At 53.2% G+C, this 17,840-nt stretch overlaps 2 protein-coding genes and 1 long non-coding RNA gene across 4 annotated transcripts; 1 reads left to right on the forward strand and 2 right to left on the reverse strand.

Moving 5' to 3' along the window:
* Positions 1-279: 279 nt before the first annotated feature.
* LOC122216928 (collagen alpha-1(I) chain-like) lies at positions 280-2,212 on the reverse strand. Its single transcript, XM_042933894.1, has 2 exons — positions 2,179-2,212; positions 280-1,500 (listed from the first exon to the last, which is right to left on the reverse strand). Exon 2 carries the CDS (start codon positions 1,435-1,437, stop codon positions 919-921), a length of 519 nt encoding a protein of 172 aa, XP_042789828.1. The 5' UTR covers positions 1,438-1,500; positions 2,179-2,212; the 3' UTR covers positions 280-918.
* Positions 2,213-2,629: 417 nt separating this feature from the next.
* Positions 2,630-9,182, reverse strand: LOC122216929. Of its 2 annotated transcripts, XR_006201195.1 has the most exons (4): positions 9,137-9,182; positions 8,592-8,703; positions 7,107-7,292; positions 2,630-2,744 (listed from the first exon to the last, which is right to left on the reverse strand). It is a non-coding gene; the product is annotated as an uncharacterized LOC122216929 (long non-coding RNA). The 2 variants fall into 2 exon arrangements; XR_006201194.1 differs by lacking the exon at positions 7,107-7,292.
* Positions 9,183-10,375: 1,193 nt separating this feature from the next.
* Positions 10,376-13,073, forward strand: HAND2 (heart and neural crest derivatives expressed 2). The gene is made up of 2 exons (XM_042933895.1): positions 10,376-10,944; positions 12,302-13,073. Exons 1-2 carry the CDS (start codon positions 10,390-10,392, stop codon positions 12,398-12,400), a joined length of 654 nt encoding a protein of 217 aa, XP_042789829.1. The 5' UTR covers positions 10,376-10,389; the 3' UTR covers positions 12,401-13,073.
* The last annotated feature ends 4,767 nt before the right edge of the window (positions 13,074-17,840 follow it).

Consider the following 17,840-nt stretch of genomic DNA (forward strand, 5'->3'; position numbering starts at 1 on the left):
AGATTTATTATCATATTTTCTCTTTGAAATGTATTTGTTTTTGACTTTAAAAGTGCTCCTCAGTACAGAGCAGAGTAAATATTACAATTTTGTTCAACAGCAGCCAAGATTTAATTGTCTGTGAAATACAAGGCTTAGGACCTGATTTGAGTTAACTACTGTTCTGCTGATACAAACTCTGCTGGCCGGCGCGGTGACCGAACGCACCCAGCGGCAGATTTACACCAGAGCCATCCCGCAAGAACTGAGGGGGGGAAGGGGGGGAGGGGGGAGGGGGAGGGCAGGGGGGCAGCCAGGCGCCTGCAGGAGCCCATCCAAACCATTTGGAGCTTTGCTCTTCCTGCAGCAGATTTAAAGTGCCTTTGCACAAGAAGTCAAACAAGAATAAGCAGCTATGGAAAACATAACAAATCATGCTTGCAGTTTAACAGCAAGAAAGAAGGGGAAACCGGTAACCGCTAACAAATACCGAAGAAAGAAGCAGTGGAGACGGAAGTGAGGGGCAAGGGAACAGGGGGGGAAAGGAGCCGGATAAGGACACGACACTGGTTTCGGCAGGCGTACCGCACGTTTTATTGTTACTGTATGTATCGCAGGGGCTCGGCCAGGAACCTGAGAAGTCCAGCCTCCTTCCCAGGGCCCGCGCCCCTCGCACGCGGGCTTCGGGAAGGCTCCGCCGCCCGCCCCTCGCCCTCGCGCCACCTCCTCCAGCGCCACCCCCCTCCCTCCGGCGGCGCTGCGGGTCGCTTCCTCCGCCCGCCGAGGGTGCCGTGGAGAGAGCGGGCGGCTGCAGATTTGCCCCGGTGGCACCGCAGCCACAAGCCAAGCCGTAATTGCAAAGCAAACAAGGCTGAAATATTGGATTGGTCTCAATCGTGACAAGATCTACGCTTTTGCCGCCAATTTGTTTGTGCAGCTCTATTTAAAGGCACTTGATTGAGGAAATGTTGAAAATAGCGGTGAGGGTTTCCCTAATGAGACCTCAGGAGGGAAGCGGCGGCCTTCGCCCGCAGCCCAGGGCTCTGGATTGGCCGCGGGGGAGGGGGGGGGGGGGGGGGAAGGGGTGCTCTTAACCCCTTCCTGCCCGCCTCCGGCGAAAAGTCCTCGGAGACGAGCTGGGGGAAGCTGGGGGTCCATCCGCCCCAGAGCAGTGACCTCCCCTGGCCTAAGCTGCGGCGAACCGGCCTCCTTGGTGGCGGGCACCCCGAGCGGGAATGGGGAGCAAAAGGAGAACTTAACCAAGGTGAAGGAGGCGGCCCAACAGCCAAGGCAGGGCTGGAGGGCCGGCGGCCTAAATCCGGAGCAGTGCCCCTTGTCCCCCAACATTCCCGGGTGGCGGCCGCAGCCCCACATCTCACTCTCCAGTGCCCACGGTCCTGCGAGGCCTGAGGCCCTTGCGATCCCCGCGGAACCGCGGTTGCTCTTGGCTCGGGGCATGCAGGCAAGCGGTGACCTCCGACGCCACCTGGCCCGTCGCCGTCGGGCTAGGTCTTGAGGAGGCTGGAAGGGAGGGGAGGAAGCTGAAGAGGCAGGAAGAGACAGTACATAAGTAATTATTGAGCGCTGCCTGTGTGTCAGGCGTCTCGCTCTCCAGTGCATCTTGATCTCATCTAATCTTCCCTACACACCCTCAAGGACGGCGTCATTAACCCATTGTTCAGATGAAGAAACTAAGGGTTAGAGAGACGGATGATCTGGTTCGAGATCACGCAGCCAGTATTTGGGTGCCCGAGAGTCCGCCCTGTCCAGCTCTGACTCTGGCGCTCAAGTTGTCGAGAGGGGTTACCCGGGGAGGCCCGGGCTGGGGCTGGGTTTTTCACTCTCGGCGCTGATGCTGATGGCTCAGACCCACTGCAAGTGGGATCTATCCTGAGGAAGACTTCCCTGGTTCTCCCGAGAGAGTCTGGAGATGAAGGTCCGTTCCCTAAGGTCCACCTCCTAGCTCTGGTGGCTTTCAAAATAAAGAAAAGCAATCCACTTGCAACTGGGATCCGCAGAATTCACCCACTGTCTCCAAGTCATCCCTTTGACACAAGCCGTTAAATCCCAGGCTGGGCCCAATGCATTGACTGGACTCTCAAGGAACCCACAGTCACTGGAGTCTACCGGAGAATATGTGAGGGGGGTGCACCGGAGAGGGGACTTAATGTGGGGGAGCAGAGAGAGGGAAAGCAATACCTGGAAAAGCTTCCTGGAGGAGGTGGCATTTAAACTGGGCCTAGAAGAAACAAAGTGAAGTGTGGATTCTTTAAAATGGGACAGACATGGATTGTTTGATAGCTATGCTAGCAAGTCAAGGAATGCCAGACTTTAGTCCGGGACAATCTCAGAGTCACAATTTCACCACCTGCTGCTGTTTCAGGACTGCCCCTCTAACTTGGAGAACTGTGAGTTGTTCAAGCCCTGAGCCAAAGTTCCAACCTCTCCTAGGATTGAAAACCTGGGGCTTGGGCTTGACACCAGCAGCTAGACCTTGACCCTTCCGGAGACCTCGACTTGGGCCAAAAGGGATTGTCAAAGACAGGGGCAGCAAAATGGCACTAGGGACACTCTCACCAGAGTTCTGAACAATTAGAGTCACACATTCCTGAGCTTTTCCTAGAGGGATCTGGTCAGAGATGTACCTTGGCCAATCTGAAGTCTCTTTCTGGAGTCTCAAGCAGATGTAGGCTGGAAAACGAAGACTCCAGAGGGCAGGCGAGGGCTGGTTTCGGTTGGACTTCCCCGAGAATGATCTGCACCTTCTGTCAGCAAAACAAAAAAGCATCAGTCATACCAATTTAGTGAACCCTCTAAATGTGTTTTGAATGGAATGCTTTTTTTTTTTTTTTTTTTGTATGCAACCAATTCCTTCTTTTGAAGTTGGATGCTTCGCAAGCAGAATGCAATTCCATTTTTTGTTCCTCGAGGTTTTGGCCTGTGTTAACTTAAGTGAGCACTCACACAAGTACTAAGAAGAAAGCCATTCTTTTCTGGAAAATAGAACAAAGTAGTGCCTCTCCTATCACGGTGCAGATATATAATCTGTAACAACAAATTAGCCTCCTCGTGCTGCGCATTTCCAGCAAGCATCCTGCCTTCTCTGTTTATATTATAACTTCTCTGCCTGCAATTATTTTTATTTTAATTTTCTGTCACTTTAACAGAAACCAGAGCCTTCTCTTCTAATGTTTTGTACACAGCATGTTCATTTTGATAAGATGTTCTTTCCTATCCTCTTTTAGCTTGCCTTTCCTTGTTTAGAGTTCTGTATCAGGAGTTTCTAATATTTCTCCCTCTTCTTTTTTTTTTTTTTTTTAAGGAACTTGTCCCTGTCTTGCTTTATTTGTTTGTGTGAAATTTAGTTTGAAAGGAGATCAGAGAGAGCAGGAGGGGTTTGTAATAAGAGAATGACCGAATGACCCAAAGGCTGATTATCTATCATTAACTGGAGACTCGGTGTACCCAAATTACCAGAGAGACCTCAGTCTGCCGGATCCTTACCCAGCCAGAAAGGCAAGTGTGGAATGCACACAGCTGAAACAGGTCTCCGTGGCATTGCAAATGAAGACAGTGTGCTCACACATTTTGTTAAAGGCGTTTCCTTCAAAACTCAACTCAGGTTCAGTGGACGAATTTATTAGCTTCTGACACGTTGTGCACAGGTAAAATCCTTGCCGAAAGACTAACTTTAACATTTTGGTAACTAACATTTTTGTGTTGTTTCGTTCGACGCAAAATTGCAGCTAATTGTCTAAGCTCCGGAGAATATTGAGAAATCGAGCCAAGCTGCTTTTGATCTGCTCGTGCCGCTAAACCTAAACCTTGTAAAAATCGAGGTTTGCCATTAATATTGACAATAAAAGGGTTTCTTTTTGTTAACCTGAAACCTAACCATCCTTGTTCAAGTCCCTTGTCTAGAAGCAAAGGCCCTAGAATAAAGTAGAAAAGGGTTGGAAGAAACTGCCAGGGCTAAAAACAAAACAAAACAAACAAAAAAACGACATGAATTCACAAAGGAAGCTTCCGAACAGGACTTCCTAAGAATTCTCGCTACACCGAGGTTACAACTGGGAATGCATGGGGCCTCCAGTCACAAACAAAACCTTCCCTCACTTAAATGGCTTGTCCAAAACTCCACATTTTAAGTTGCCATTCGCTTTTGTATTTCATTCTGAACCCTCTTGCAGACTAGTTGAAGTTAACGACTGCTTATTTTCCCATAGACCGTGGATGCAAAATTACAATTGCTTCCTCGTCATCTGAATGTGGAGTGCTTTCCTTCTAGCTTGGAAGAAAATATTGCCAGTGTGTATGTAATTTGCTTGAAACAAAGTAGTTAGGAGAAATCCTGTGGCATGTATTTTCTCACACCACTGGTGCTCTAAACTATCTATGCTTTACTAGAAAGCAGCAATGATCAGATCTACCTTACCTCTTATAACAACATCAATAGCACCTCCTATATACACATCTTGCTGCCTCTAGGGAGGCCCTTTCAGGTGCATTCTCTTTTGTTCCCTTTTGTTGGAATAAGTATTTTAACTTGGATAACTGGCCAGGTATCAGTGAAAACCTCCCACAGCAGCAGCCCATCTGCCAGTTAATATGAAGATCTTGTCAGGGACCGTTTGAAGAAAATGCAAATTCCCACTACCTGTAAGACTGGACAGTGACGTTTTTCTTGCACATTGTACGTCTTAAATTTACACAGCGTTATTTGTCAATTATATCTCAGTGTTTTACAAAAATACTTATTTTTCTTAAAGGACTAAAGGAGAAGCCAGTATCTTATTCTTCACCAGTTTCAGGTTCAATGACCTGAAGGGATCAGAAACCTCAGAAATCCAAGCACTGCTCAAAGGCAAATTTGAAGGGGGGGGGGGGCGGTAGAGAGGAGGAGGGAAGGAGGGAGAGAGAGAAAGAGGAAAGGGCTGGGAGGGAAGAAGGGAATATGAAAGAAAGGCTAAATGGAGGGGAGGCACCAAACAAGTCCCATTTTCTCCACTGACTTAAATGTTTCCTAATCAAAACTGGACTGAAAACAAAAACAAAAACAAAAACACTGGACTGAAGGAGTCGTAAGCAATCAGCCCCTCCACAGTCATTGCAGCTGAATCAGCCCCTCCCTCCCCCATCTCCACAGATCTGCTCTAGATTGGAAAGAAGAGGGGAGAGGAATCACTCCCCAAATACCCCACCCCACCCCAAAATGCAAAAAGAAAGTGCTCAGAACAAATAAAATCTCATAAGAGCCATGGGCAACTTCTTGTGAAACAGATATAAGAGTCCAATCAAACGTGATCCTGCATTGTAGTAGTATCCTCTGAGCACCACCACATTTCTGGAGTCACTGTCACTTGCCATGTCTGTAGACAACCATTTCCCAAAAGGCAAACCAGAAAGGGAGGGACTATGGAACCCGAGTTGGGAGATCCTTTGCCGCCACTCAGACAGTATGCCTTATTCTTCATGTCCTGAAGGTTCTAAGACCAAGTGGCTAGCTTATAAAATGACTCAATCCCACCCTAATTCAGACAAAATGCAAAGCCATCAGGGTGTCATAAGAAACAACTTCCTTGGAACAGGTGAGGCTGAGGTTACTTCTCCAAGAACACATTTCTTTTTCTGCCACCTTCTGGGTCTGGTGTTCTTTCTGGAGTTCTCGGCACTTTCTGGGGTTCATCTTATGTAAGAGCGTTATAGATATTTAAAGGAATGCCCCATCACTCCAACTATGTTGGTCAGGAAAATAAGGTAAAACGAGATTTGAAAAACGATGAAGGGAATTGAGCCATAATTCCCGTAAACATAAAATGTGTGTTTATGGCCCTCTGGCCTGGTTCTTTTCAGGTCCAGTTTATTTTGAGTTCTCATGAGCAAAACATAAGATACAAACTGCCCTTGCCTTTGTAATAATAAATACCTCCGAGAGATCTGTATTTTCCCTAAAAACAGACTGAAGTTTTTAAAAAAAATATTTAGTTTAAAGCAGATTGATTTTAAAAGGAATATCTCACAAGACCAAAACGTTTGCAAGGGAGTTAGTTCTCAGCTTCTCCCAGGCTCTTTGAGTCTTTTCCAGAGGAAGGGGTGGGAGTGAAGGGAAAGAGCCAAGAGACATGGGCGCAAAACAAATTGTTGAACCCGGTTCTGTCTGCTTAGCTGGAGGCGGACGTATCGCCCGGTACAAGGGTACAGCATCAGCTACAGTGGAGACTGGACACGGAATCACAGCATGTCTCCAAAAGGGGGCTGCCCACTTGGGTAAGACTGGTTGCAACTCAGCCCATGGCCTCAGAAAAGGAGAGGCAAGTTAGTACACCCTCACCAGGATTCCTCCTGCGGGCACCCAGGGTGGCCAACAGCCTGCATCACCTCAGATGCTAGCGCCCTTTGAGTACTTGGAACTTGTGCCCTTAGGGGGACAGCTCAGCAGCGTGCACATTAGTGCAGTCCCTGGCTGACATCTCAGCTGGGAAATTCACCCTCCTCCCTTCCTTTTCCCACTGTTCTCCTCCATCACTCTCCCCCCTCCCCCACTACCACCAGAAAGCAAAGACTGTCTAATCGTCTAAACTGGGGGTGGGGGGGGGGGTGGGAGGGGGCAAACTTGAGGTGGATCTGCCTCACAGCTTTCCAAAGCAGCAGACTAACCCAGCACCCCACTAGACCCGCAGCAAAAGGTACAAAAGAGGACTCTATGAGAAAAAAAGGGGACTCATTTGGTTGTGAACTGAGAATGGCCCTCAGCCAGTCTGGTCTCTGCGAGTTAATAACTACAGTTAAGGACGCTGGAGTTCACCCATTTGTCCCCCGCCTCCAAATTGCCTTTCTGAGGCTGTATGTAGTCTCTGGGTCTGGCTCTCTGAGCTACATGAAGCCCCAGACTGTTGCACAGCATTAATTAACTGATAATGACACTGTCAGTGAGGACTGATGCTCAGATTAGCATCTTTTACGACTTTTTTTTTTTTTCTTTTCTGTCCCGTGTTCTCCATCTCTTTTATCACTTGCCGTGATATCTGGGGCCATGAGGAGATTTGCCCATTTTTGGTTTCAATTAAAAGAGCATGAGAAGGCTGAAAGTGGCCAATTCTGATGGCTTCGACACTGAGGCCACTCACCTCTGATGGACAGAGCATCCCAGTCCCCAACTCAGCCGTTCTTCCTTTGAGTTCCCAAAACTCCCTCTGGGTCTGAAAGCAGCCTGCCAACTTCTTTCCCTGAGCAGTTATCTGTTGCTAGCCTGGGTGCCACCATCATACTTTGTCTACCTGCTTCCAGGGCCTCGATGTGTTCTTATAAACAGACTTAAAAAAAAAAAAAAAGTATCACATGTCAGAGGATTGAACTACCAGTATTTACACATTGAGGGTTTGCCTCCCTGGTGAAAATGTAAACAGAACCCCATCACACTACCTATATTCTTTCCTTGAAGAACAAGGTCTTTAAAACACCCTGCTTGTGCTAAAATCTCAGACCCATCCAAGTTGGGGGGTCGAGAGCTTCTAGCTCGCTATTTTGATCCATGCCCAAGTGGCACTTTACCAACAAATCTGATTTCAGCTTCTCCCCACCCCCTGCTCTCTGCCTTAAAATGCTATGCTGGGGGCATCCAGGGAAATTGACCCCTTGCGGAGGGGAGGGAAAGGGCCCCGAACGGACACTTCACTCCCACACTGGGTTTCCTAGCCCCTCTCCGAGGATCTTCCCCTGTCCTAACGCCCAGCCACGGAAATATCTAAACAGTGTTTCTTCCACGCTGCTGCCCAGGGCTGCAAAGGCTGAGGGAGCCGGCCCTGCATCCCCCCGCAGCACAGGAGGTGGGCGCCCCCACCACCCCTCCCGCCATTAGCACTGACCTCGCTTTCCATCCCCAACCGCGGACTCCGCCGAAAGCGCCCAGCGGGAAAGGAATGGACTGTCCTTTCCGAGTCCTTGGGGTGGGGCTCCCTTTGTGGGGTGGGGCTCCCTTGGCGGCCTGGGGCCTGACTCTGCCTGCTTCCAAAGTATGATATCCAAGGTGGAGTTAAAGGTCTCCCCTGGGTGACCCCAGCCAGGCCCAGTGGCGAGTCCCAGGCCGCCCTGGCCGGCCCACGCTTCTGTGCACCCTGCCTTGGGCTTCCTCTAATTTACGGCCGCGTGGGGTCCTGGTTGACACCCTTTTCCACACCAAACTCCTTCGGGTCGAATCCTGATCTGCATAGCCGGCTCCCTTTGCGACTCCCAACCAAGTCCTGAGGATGTTTCAGCTCCTGCCCCTGTCCATCCCCGCCCCAGCCTCTCTCCAGCTTCCTCAAGATGCTCACGCCACGCGGGCGTCGCGGCCCTGGTGCCCCGCGCGGCCCGCTGACTTACAAATGGAGATCCATTTTCCGTTATAATGCGTTCAAGATCACTAAGGCCAGCAGTCTAAACATCCACGAGCCGTCCTCCCGCTCTGCCTCTTAAACTGCTGTTTAATGGTTCCCCTCCGATAACTAAACCTGCTTTCCACAGATGCCCGCTTTTATGGGAGAGTCAGGAATGCAGAGATATATTTATATGTTTGTTCATAAAAACTGGAAAATAAGCTCTGAACACGCTGTAAAAAATATTCAGTTACTTACCAAACAGGCTAGTTAAACCAGGGGAACAGTGATACCGGCCACACCACGAATTCGGGGGATCGAGGTGCCTGCGCGTTGAAATCGTCCAAGGTCGTCGCTGGGGCTGGTGTCCCTGAAGAACATGGAAAGACGGGTATTTACAACCGGCTTGACCGTCCGTCCGGTGGTCTTAACCATGATCCTCAAAAGCAGCCACGATAACAGAAGCCACCTCAGACGGCCCTGGCCACGTACCGTGGTGGGTAAGTAAGGAGACCTCGAGGCGGGCACTCCCAGCCTGCGCCCAGGTCGGAGGCGCAGCCTTTCCGCGCCGCGCCCGCTGCGCGCCTCGGCGAGAAGACAGCGCCGGCCCCCAACCGCCCCTTTGCAGGGACCCCGCCGCCCGCCGCCTCTGCGCTCGGCCCCCACGCAAAAATAGCACGCGGCTGCCTGCTGATTTTCTTGCCTCGGTTACCTACAAAAACACCTCCAAAAGAAATACCTGCGTCCCCTCCACCTTTTTTTGTTTGTTTTTAACCAGAAAAGAAAGCAGAGTGATACTATACCTGGTTTGAGATTCTTCAATATTTGAGACTTGGGGGGGGGGGGGGCGGGATAATTTAATAGGACAGCATCTGTTAAACACTTGCATTAACCTCTAGCTGATAAAAAAGTTTTTTTAACCCTGCCCCCCCTCGTTTTAATTATCTTATGGTTATGAAGGGGCAGCCAATCCTGGAAGAGGACTTCGACAATTAGCAACGAGAACATCAAAAAGTTTTATTGCGGAGAGCGAGAGGCACCGCCCCCGCCGCCCCGGGATTGGCGTGAGGAGCCTCTGACGACATATATTAACCCGAGCAGCCCTAAAGATGTAGCTGTACATGGAGATCTTGCTGGGAAAATCCGCTTCCTCCCCTCACGGCGTCCAGCCCAGGAGAACCGCCGCCGCCGCCGCCACCCAGGAGCTCCCTCGGCCACTGCGCGGACCCCGCCGAGAACCCGAGCCGCCGCCTTCGCGCGCCGAGGCGCCCGCAGGGCCCCAGATCCTTCCCCTGAAAGAAGGAGAGGATCTGAGAAAATGGATGCACTGAGACCTCTCTGAAAACCCTCCGAGGGAGCCCGGGAGGAGTGAGGACACGTTACCCGCTGCTAAAATCACATTTCCAGGACCAAAAACAACAACAACCAAAAATTTCATTAAAACAATAAGCGCCCAAGAACCCAGACCGGGCTGGTGGGGGGAGGGGAAGGGGCGGGAAGGGGAGGGTCGCACGGAGGTAGCTTCACAGTGAGCAGCCGACCCCGCCGCCTCCCTGCAGAGCCGGGCCGGCTCTTCCACCCGCGGCTCGGACTCGCCCTGGGATTCCGAGTTAGCTTCGGTGCCGGGATCGCGGCCGCGGTGGAGGCCGGCGACTCCGCGAAGCAGCCTCGCGGGAGCCCGGGCACCTTTGCATGAGCACGAGAGGATTCTGCCTCCCCGCAGCTGCCCGGGAAGCAGGAGCCGGCGCGCGGGCCGGGGAGCCAGGCGGGAGCCGGCGGCGGCCGCGGCCAGGGGCGCACGGTGCCGGGACCAGCTCGCCGCGCCCTATGGGGAGCCGGCGGCCGCAGTGCTGCTGAGGCAGGCCCGGCGGGCCAGGCGGGGGATCGGGGCCCGGGCTGCAGCAGCCCCCTCTGCGGCTGCCGGGCCGGCCCGGGCGCCCGAGGGCTGGGGGGCGGGGGGTGGGGGAGGCCGCCCAGCGCCGAAGCGGGGGCCCCGGCCGAGGGCGCGGCGGGGCTGCGCGCACGCTGGGGCGCGTGGAGGGGCGCGGAGGGCGATATGAGTCTGGTGGGGGGCTTCCCCCACCACCCGGTGGTGCACCATGAGGGCTATCCGTTCGCCGCCGCCGCCGCCGCCGCCGCTGCCGCCGCCGCCAGCCGCTGCAGCCACGAGGAGAACCCCTACTTCCATGGCTGGCTCATCGGCCACCCCGAGATGTCGCCCCCCGACTATAGCATGGCCCTGTCCTACAGCCCCGAGTACGCCAGCGGCGCCGCCGGCCTGGACCACTCCCATTACGGGGGGGTGCCGCCGGGCGCCGGGCCCCCGGGCCTAGGGGGGCCGCGCCCGGTGAAACGCCGGGGCACTGCTAACCGCAAGGAGCGGCGCAGGACTCAGAGCATCAACAGCGCCTTCGCCGAACTGCGCGAGTGTATCCCCAACGTGCCGGCCGACACCAAACTCTCCAAGATCAAGACGCTGCGCCTGGCCACCAGCTACATCGCCTACCTCATGGACCTGCTGGCCAAGGACGACCAGAATGGCGAGGCGGAGGCCTTCAAGGCGGAGATCAAGAAGACAGATGTGAAAGAAGAGAAGAGGAAGAAGGAGCTGGTCAGTACCAGGGGGCAGGGGGCAGAGGGGGTGCGGGGTTCGGGGGAGCGGTACCACTGGCCTCCTTCCAGTTGGGCTGAGCAGTGACATCCCCCCTCCTTTGCCAGCATCCTAAGCCAAAGTTGTTAAAACCAGGTTATGGAAAGAGGCTGAGGAGATGGGGGAGGACGGCAGCAGGAGGAGGAGGTTAAGAGGGATGCTCCGCGCTGGTGATCTTCCCTCCGGGTTACCGCTATTCCCACAGGCACTTCGGGCATGCCTTTCGGACTCAGGGTTCCCCCTGATCTTTCGATTGCACTGGCCCAGTCATTCCATGTCTTTTAGAGCCTTCATTTGGCCTCCAATCCGATCTTGCTTTCAGGTATTTCTAAAATAAGTCGCCTGCAAGCGCTAGGTTCCAATTATTCCACTATCGGCCCCTTATCCCTCCCTGGAGAACTAGGCCACCGCTGATGGTAAGAGAGTTTTAAGGCTGTTCTCATCGCAGTGCTCAGAAGACATAGAGGTAAACGTAAATAATAAGTACTCTTAACTTCAAAATGCAGCTCCGGTTTCTCTTTGGCGATGAGGTTATACTGAAACTTCCCAGATGAGTGTACTTCGTGGGTCTTTCTTGTTTTATTCCCCTGAGCATTTTAAGACAAACAGTAAATACTAATATGGTCGCTGTCATTGTTGTTATCAGGAACACAGAACTATAACTGAAAAGCAGTTTTCTCCAGTTCTGACCAAGTGCCCACAGGTTGGTGGTGTTCAGAGCAGGGCTATTGCCATGGAGGACCTGGGAAATAATCCCATTTGTCTAGTTTTTCTTCTTTGGGGGCTGTGGCGCTTTAGTCTGTGCATAATCGAGTGACCTCTGGAATAGCTGGGGATTTCAGAGGCCTTGGAGGAGAGGCACTGCGGAGTTGGTGACCCAGAGCCCCTTGCCGGCCAGCCCAGGCCAGGGCAGAAGAAACGTCTCCCCCATCTACCCTAGAGCTCGAATCTGGGATTGCGATTGAAAACAGGGAAACCAGATTTAGCGCCGACCCCCGCTCGCGCCCCTACATCTGGAGTCAGAGAAAAGGCCCCCAGCCCCTCCATAAACGACTTGGAAACGGCTGGTTGTTTATAAGCTTGCCTATCCGGTAGTTGAGCGTTGCAGGCGCGTGGAAGGCCTGGGCGGTAGCTAGGGCTGCGCAAACCTTCGTCGTTTTCCTGCCGGGGCTGAGTTGAAACCATCCCCTTCTCATCCCTTACTCGTTCTTTCATTCTCTCCTTTTCTCCCCGGAAAGTGCAGGGGGTGGCGTGGAACCAGGTCTCCTTTCTGAATTTCTCTTTCCACTTTTCTCTCCTTCGCCTCTCCTCTGCCCAGAATGAAATCTTGAAAAGCACAGTGAGCAGCAACGACAAGAAAACCAAAGGCCGGACAGGCTGGCCGCAGCACGTCTGGGCCCTGGAGCTCAAGCAGTGAGGAGGAGGAGGAGGAGGAGGAGAGCGCGAGTGAGCCGGGGCCCAGGAGCCGGAAGCAGACCCAGGACTCCGGGCAAGCTCTCCACGCTCCGCTCTGAGGACTTCTTGCATTTGGAATCATCCGGTTTATTTATGTGCAATTTGCCTCCCCTCTCTTTGCCCCCCTTTGAGGCATCCGCTCCCCACCTCCCCCTCCAAAAAAAAAAGTGGATATTTGAAGAAAAGCATTCCATATTTTAATATGAAGAGGACACTCCCGCGTGGTAAGGGATCCCGTCGTCTCGTAGATTCTCTGTGTGTGAATGTTCCCTCAAGGCTGTGTAGACACCAGCGTTGCTCCCACCCCACTTACCCAACCCCTTCCAGATAAAGACAGCAGACAATAGTGTGTATGTAAAGTGTATCTTTAATACTTGGCCTTTGGATATAAATATTCCTGGGGATTATAAAGTTTTATTTCAAAGCAGAAAACGGGGCCGCTAACATTTCAGTTGGGGTCGGTATCTAGTGCTGTCTTTTCATCTGTGGTCGTTCCCTATTTGAAGATGTTTCCAACAGCTACTTGTTTTGTGCACTTCCGTCCTCTAAAACTAAGTGGAATTTAATTAATATTGAAGGTGTAAACGTTGTAAGTATTCAATAAACCACTGTGTGTTTTTTTACAAAAACCCCAATCTTTTAATGGTTGATACCTCAGAAGAGTTTTGAAAACAAAACTGTTATACTTGTTTTCATAATATTTAAAATATTCAGAAGTAAACTAAATTATCATGATTGCCTCTAACTTTATTTGAAAGAGTTGGTAGTTCCAATCAGTCATCAACGTGAGCTCCCGCCCTCCCAGGGAAGTGGCCTTGGTGAAAATCCTACTAAAGGACCTGGGCTCCTTGCAAGTCCTGTCTCCTTCCCCCCACCCCCCCAGCCCCCAGCCGCCTGGAGAAGGTTGAGTGGTCTGTAGTAGGAGGATCTGGGGCCGAGGGACCTTGGCAGTTCGCTGGAAAGGTAGAAAGTTGTCCTTGTTTTCCTGAAATCAACCAGATGCCATTCTGTGGGGACTTTGGTTTTTGTTTGGGGAGCACCTTTTAGGTGGAGGAGGTTTGAGGAAGATCCCAGGCACTATTGCAGCCGCAGGAAATAGTCTTAGAGTCTTTAATTCAAAATATAAGGTTTTCATCTAGGAAAAGAAAAAAGAGGAAAAGAGGAGGTTTTTGCTTGTAGTCTTCATCAGGGGGATTCTCCTCTGAGCCGGCCAGGGGAGGAGAAGAGCTTTGGGGGGGGGGGGTGGAAGGTGCATGATTAGGTAACAAGGAATTTTACGTCAAGTAAGAAATCGCTAACACAACCAAGGATTTAAAGGGGGGTGAAGGGGGGGGGGGGTCTGGATTTACAAGGAGCTACAAGGAACTCAATATTAACTGTGCGTTGACTGAAGTCTTCCCGGCCCCAGGCCAGCCGAGCAAGAGGCTCCCTCCCTCGGCTACCAGCCGCGAGGGACTTTACCCGTCTGAGGATTGGTCTCCAGGAGTCCCAGCACATCCCGAAAGGAAGTCCCTGAGGCCTCCTTTGCCCGTAGTCTCGGCTAGAGCCGGAATCTGTTCTAGGAACCAGAGAAACTGAAGTGCCATAAAGGACTCCGCAGGCCAGGGAGGGGAGGGAGGAGGGGAGAGATGAAGTTGGGGTGGGGGGCGGAGTGGAGAAAGGTGAAACGTATTAAAAAGCGGTTTGTTTCATGAAACGCCACGTATATAAATCTGGTGTTAGGGAGGTTTGCCAGAGGGTTTCCATCTTGGAACCCATCCTCGGGGTGATGTTCGCACCTCGGCTCCAGGCACAGACCCTCCCCCCGATACCCCAGAGGTTCCCACGGCTCGCGGGCGCCCACTTTGAGCCGGCCGCCTGCAGCGGGCAAATTCGCAAGTGCTGGGAGAGAGACGAGCAAGTGGCTCTGTGGGTTCCTTCTGCGGGCAGCTGACAACGCGAGGGCGAGGGGTTAGAACAACTCGGCCAAAGCGATCTGAACTTTCTCCCCTCGGGTCAGGCGGCGCTGGGCCGACGTGGTGGGCGCGGGATGTGTTTACAGACACTTGCCTTTGTTTATAGCACGGGGTGGGGGGGCGTAGGGAGGCGCGCCCTGATTTTCTATTACTCTCGGGATTCCTGATGGTTTGAGTGACTCTCTCCCTTCCCTGTCTCCAGCGGCCTTTTGCATCTTTACTGTAATCCGAGAGAGAGAGAGAGAGAGAGAGAGAGAGAGAGAGAGAGAGAGAGAGAGAGACTTCAACATCCTAGGTGTGGAAGAAAAGAGATTACCAAAACAGTGGAGTGAGTGGTGGCGGAGGTGGTGAGGTTTTTAAAACAGGAACTGGAGAGAAGTTATCTTCAACCCGCAAGTGTGCCTGCGCTTGCCTTTACCATCTGGGCCTTAATGCACTTTTGCAGGTCTAACACTTTTTCTGGTTTATTAAACACCAGCAGAGGAGATCCAGAAGACCCTGGCAGCGGCATCGCTATGGGGCAGCTTGCTGCTACGCATGCTTTAAAACCCGCGCTGCAGAAATCCGTCCTCTTTGTCTGGCCCGGGCCAGGCGCTGCCCGCCTCCTCTCCTGCCTGCCGGCGCAGTTCCTCTGGCCCAGCAGCACCCGGCCGCGACACCTCAACCATCTCCACATTGCAACCTGTGGGAAATCCCAACCGGCCAGACGTCCAGCAGACCCAACGCCTCCGGGGGCCGAACCACTGACCGGATGCACACCCTAAGTGTCAAGACACCCCAGATTTTCCATCTCCACGGTCGTCCAGGACATCCCAACCTTTCCAACGCTCCCGGCCACCCAACATCCCTACCCCACGTTGTCAAGTACCGGGAAGTGAGTGCTGTGCTGGGCAGGAGTGTCTTCCGAGTTTCCATGTTTTTCTCTTCTACGCATTCATTTCTCTTTTAACTCCCTTTCTTCTTTGCTTAAAGAAAAAAAAAAAAAGTTTCCAACCTCTTGCCTTGCAGAATCGGCTAAAAGGCCTCTGTTTTAATTGCTCGGATAATGTGGTTGCTGCCATTTTGTTAAAAGCAATCACTCCTGCAGCGAAATCACAAGCTCTCTAGACAGGCCGGAGCCGACAAAAATGCAGGATTTGACGTTAAAAGCTAAATGGGAAGCTGGGGCGGCGGAAGGTAAATTGATGGTAGATCTGGCTGTCAGGGGCCGGCCCCAGACCGCCTCGCAGGCCGAACGCCTGATAACCCTTGAGCCCTGGCGGGGAGAGGGCTCGCCCGCTGTGTGTGTGTGTGTGTGTGTGTGTGTGTGTGTGTGTGTGTGTGCGCGCGCGCGCGCGCGGGGGGGGGGGGGGGGGGGCGCGCACGCGCGTGTTCCTACAGACCCATTCTCAACTTCTTGGGAAGTAACCTGGAAAACTCAACAGAGTGGGACCTCAGCACACTCCTTGCTCCCAGTCACAATTTTCCAGGACTTTCACCGCCCTCTCCCCCAGCTGGGACACCGACGGCAGCTTTAAGAGCTTTTTTTCAGGTCGAAATCATGAAAATAAGACAGCAACGTCACTAGTGGTTCTTCCTGCCTTCCAAATCCCCGCCCGACCCTCTGGGGGCTTGGTGGGAAGCTCTAGAATCGGAGTGGGTTAGCCCTTAGGTCTGGGCACCTAGGGAGGGTGGGCCTCCTGGCCTAGGCCGCCCCTCTCAGGACCAGGTGGTCTGGTCGTCCCCGCGAGGAGGTGGGTGCAGCCCTGTCGCCAGAGAGGGTAGCACGTGGGCGAGAGTCTGGGTGGAGGGTGGCTCGATCCCTTCCTCCTCATCTATGCCACTACTGGCTGCTGCCTGCTGCTGTCGAGGATCACAGAGCTGGTATCCCACCGGTTGATAAGGAAGCTGGAGGGAGAGTTGTGTGCCGATTTCGCAGGAAGGGGTGCCTAGGGTGAGAGTGAGCTCAAAATCAAAGCCACCGGGAGCGGAAGGAGGCCTGTAAGCTACTTCCGAGACTTCAGTTTTGCTGAGAGAACCCCAGCCGGTTGCAAGGGCTTGAGGTGTGCGCGCAGACGACGATGCACTGGCCAAAGGATGCCACAATAGCCAGAACTGCATTTGCGCTACGGGTCTACAAAGCGCGGGAAACCTCTCAACTATTCCTGTAGCTTTAAAGAAATGCTGTGTCTAACACTGCGCGTGCGGATCGCAATTTTCTCTTCCACAGCCGCCTTTCGTTCTCTCTGCGCGCGAGTCCCACCCACGCGCCTGGATTTGGAAAAAGAACTGGTGGTAGGTGCCAAGCGGGGATGATCTGCAAAGGAGGCTTACGGCTTAGGCCTCGTGGAGGGCCGAATCTGGACTCTTGGCCTTGCTGGTCTTCTCTGGATCTGTTGACCTGAGGAAACCCTTCCTTCCACGCAGCCCCAACACCTACGGTCCATCCCCTTGCGCGAGGAATAGGCACTAACGAGTCTCAGCGACGCACTGGATTCCCCTGGCCTGTAGCAGCCCGTGGATCCCTCGCAGAGAAAGACCTTAGAGCCGCCCTCCCTCAGACCTCGGCTCGAAACTCCAGTATCCCCCTTCCTGAGCAAGCTCAACCTTGGTGTAGGGTTTATGTCCACAGGGTAGCGGGGAGGGGGGTGGGGAGGTGGGAAAAAGAAGCATTTTTTTTTTAACTGTTTAGAAAGGGGAGGAGGGGAGAGGGGGTAACTCCAGGAGAGGAAACGAATCGCACATTTCCGGGGGCTGGACAGCTCGGAGCGCGCAGCTCTACCCTCCAGCTTCTGCCCCACGCGTACTTTCCGCACAGCTACTGTCTGCCGGCTTCTAATTGGCCTCTAACAGCTCCGCGGCTTCGGCCAGTCAGGCTCGTGGAAGTTAAAGTGCACTGTATCTGACTTACACGCGCACAGAAGTTCGACTTCTCTCCCTGTTCTCGCTCCACCCTGCCCAAGTCAGTTTCCTTCGAGGATCCCGTCCCCCGCCTCTCCCCTAAACGTGACCCCCCTACTCACACATTCCCTTCAAATTCTCCCCGCATTTGGGCCGCTTTGATGATCAGATGGTAGAGCCCTGATTACAAATTTATTCCCGGCCGCTCCGTCCGTCTTTATCTCCGCTATTAGGGACATCTGGGAGTGATTAGCGCCGCGCCCGCGCCCGGCCGCGCTGCCTATCTCGCCGCGGCGGGGCCCGGAGCCTCGCTGACGTCAGGGCAGACGGCTCGGAGCCATCCCAGCCGAGCTGGGTGTAATCGGCGGCCGCGCGGCCAAGTCCTCCCTGGGCCAGGCCGGCAGCTGGAACGCGCCGCCTGCTTGCGCACAGGGACTTTCTAAATATGTATTTTTAGCCCAGAAGACGTTTTTGTTTTTCTTGTTGGAGGTAAGGAGGGGCCAGTTACAGTTTCTACTGGCCCCCTCCTCACTTTAAATTTTCCAGCTCGCTGCGTCTGGTGCTTTC

This window comes from Panthera leo, chromosome B1, assembly GCF_018350215.1.
Source record: "Panthera leo isolate Ple1 chromosome B1, P.leo_Ple1_pat1.1, whole genome shotgun sequence".
Classification (NCBI taxonomy): domain Eukaryota; kingdom Metazoa; phylum Chordata; class Mammalia; order Carnivora; family Felidae; genus Panthera; species Panthera leo.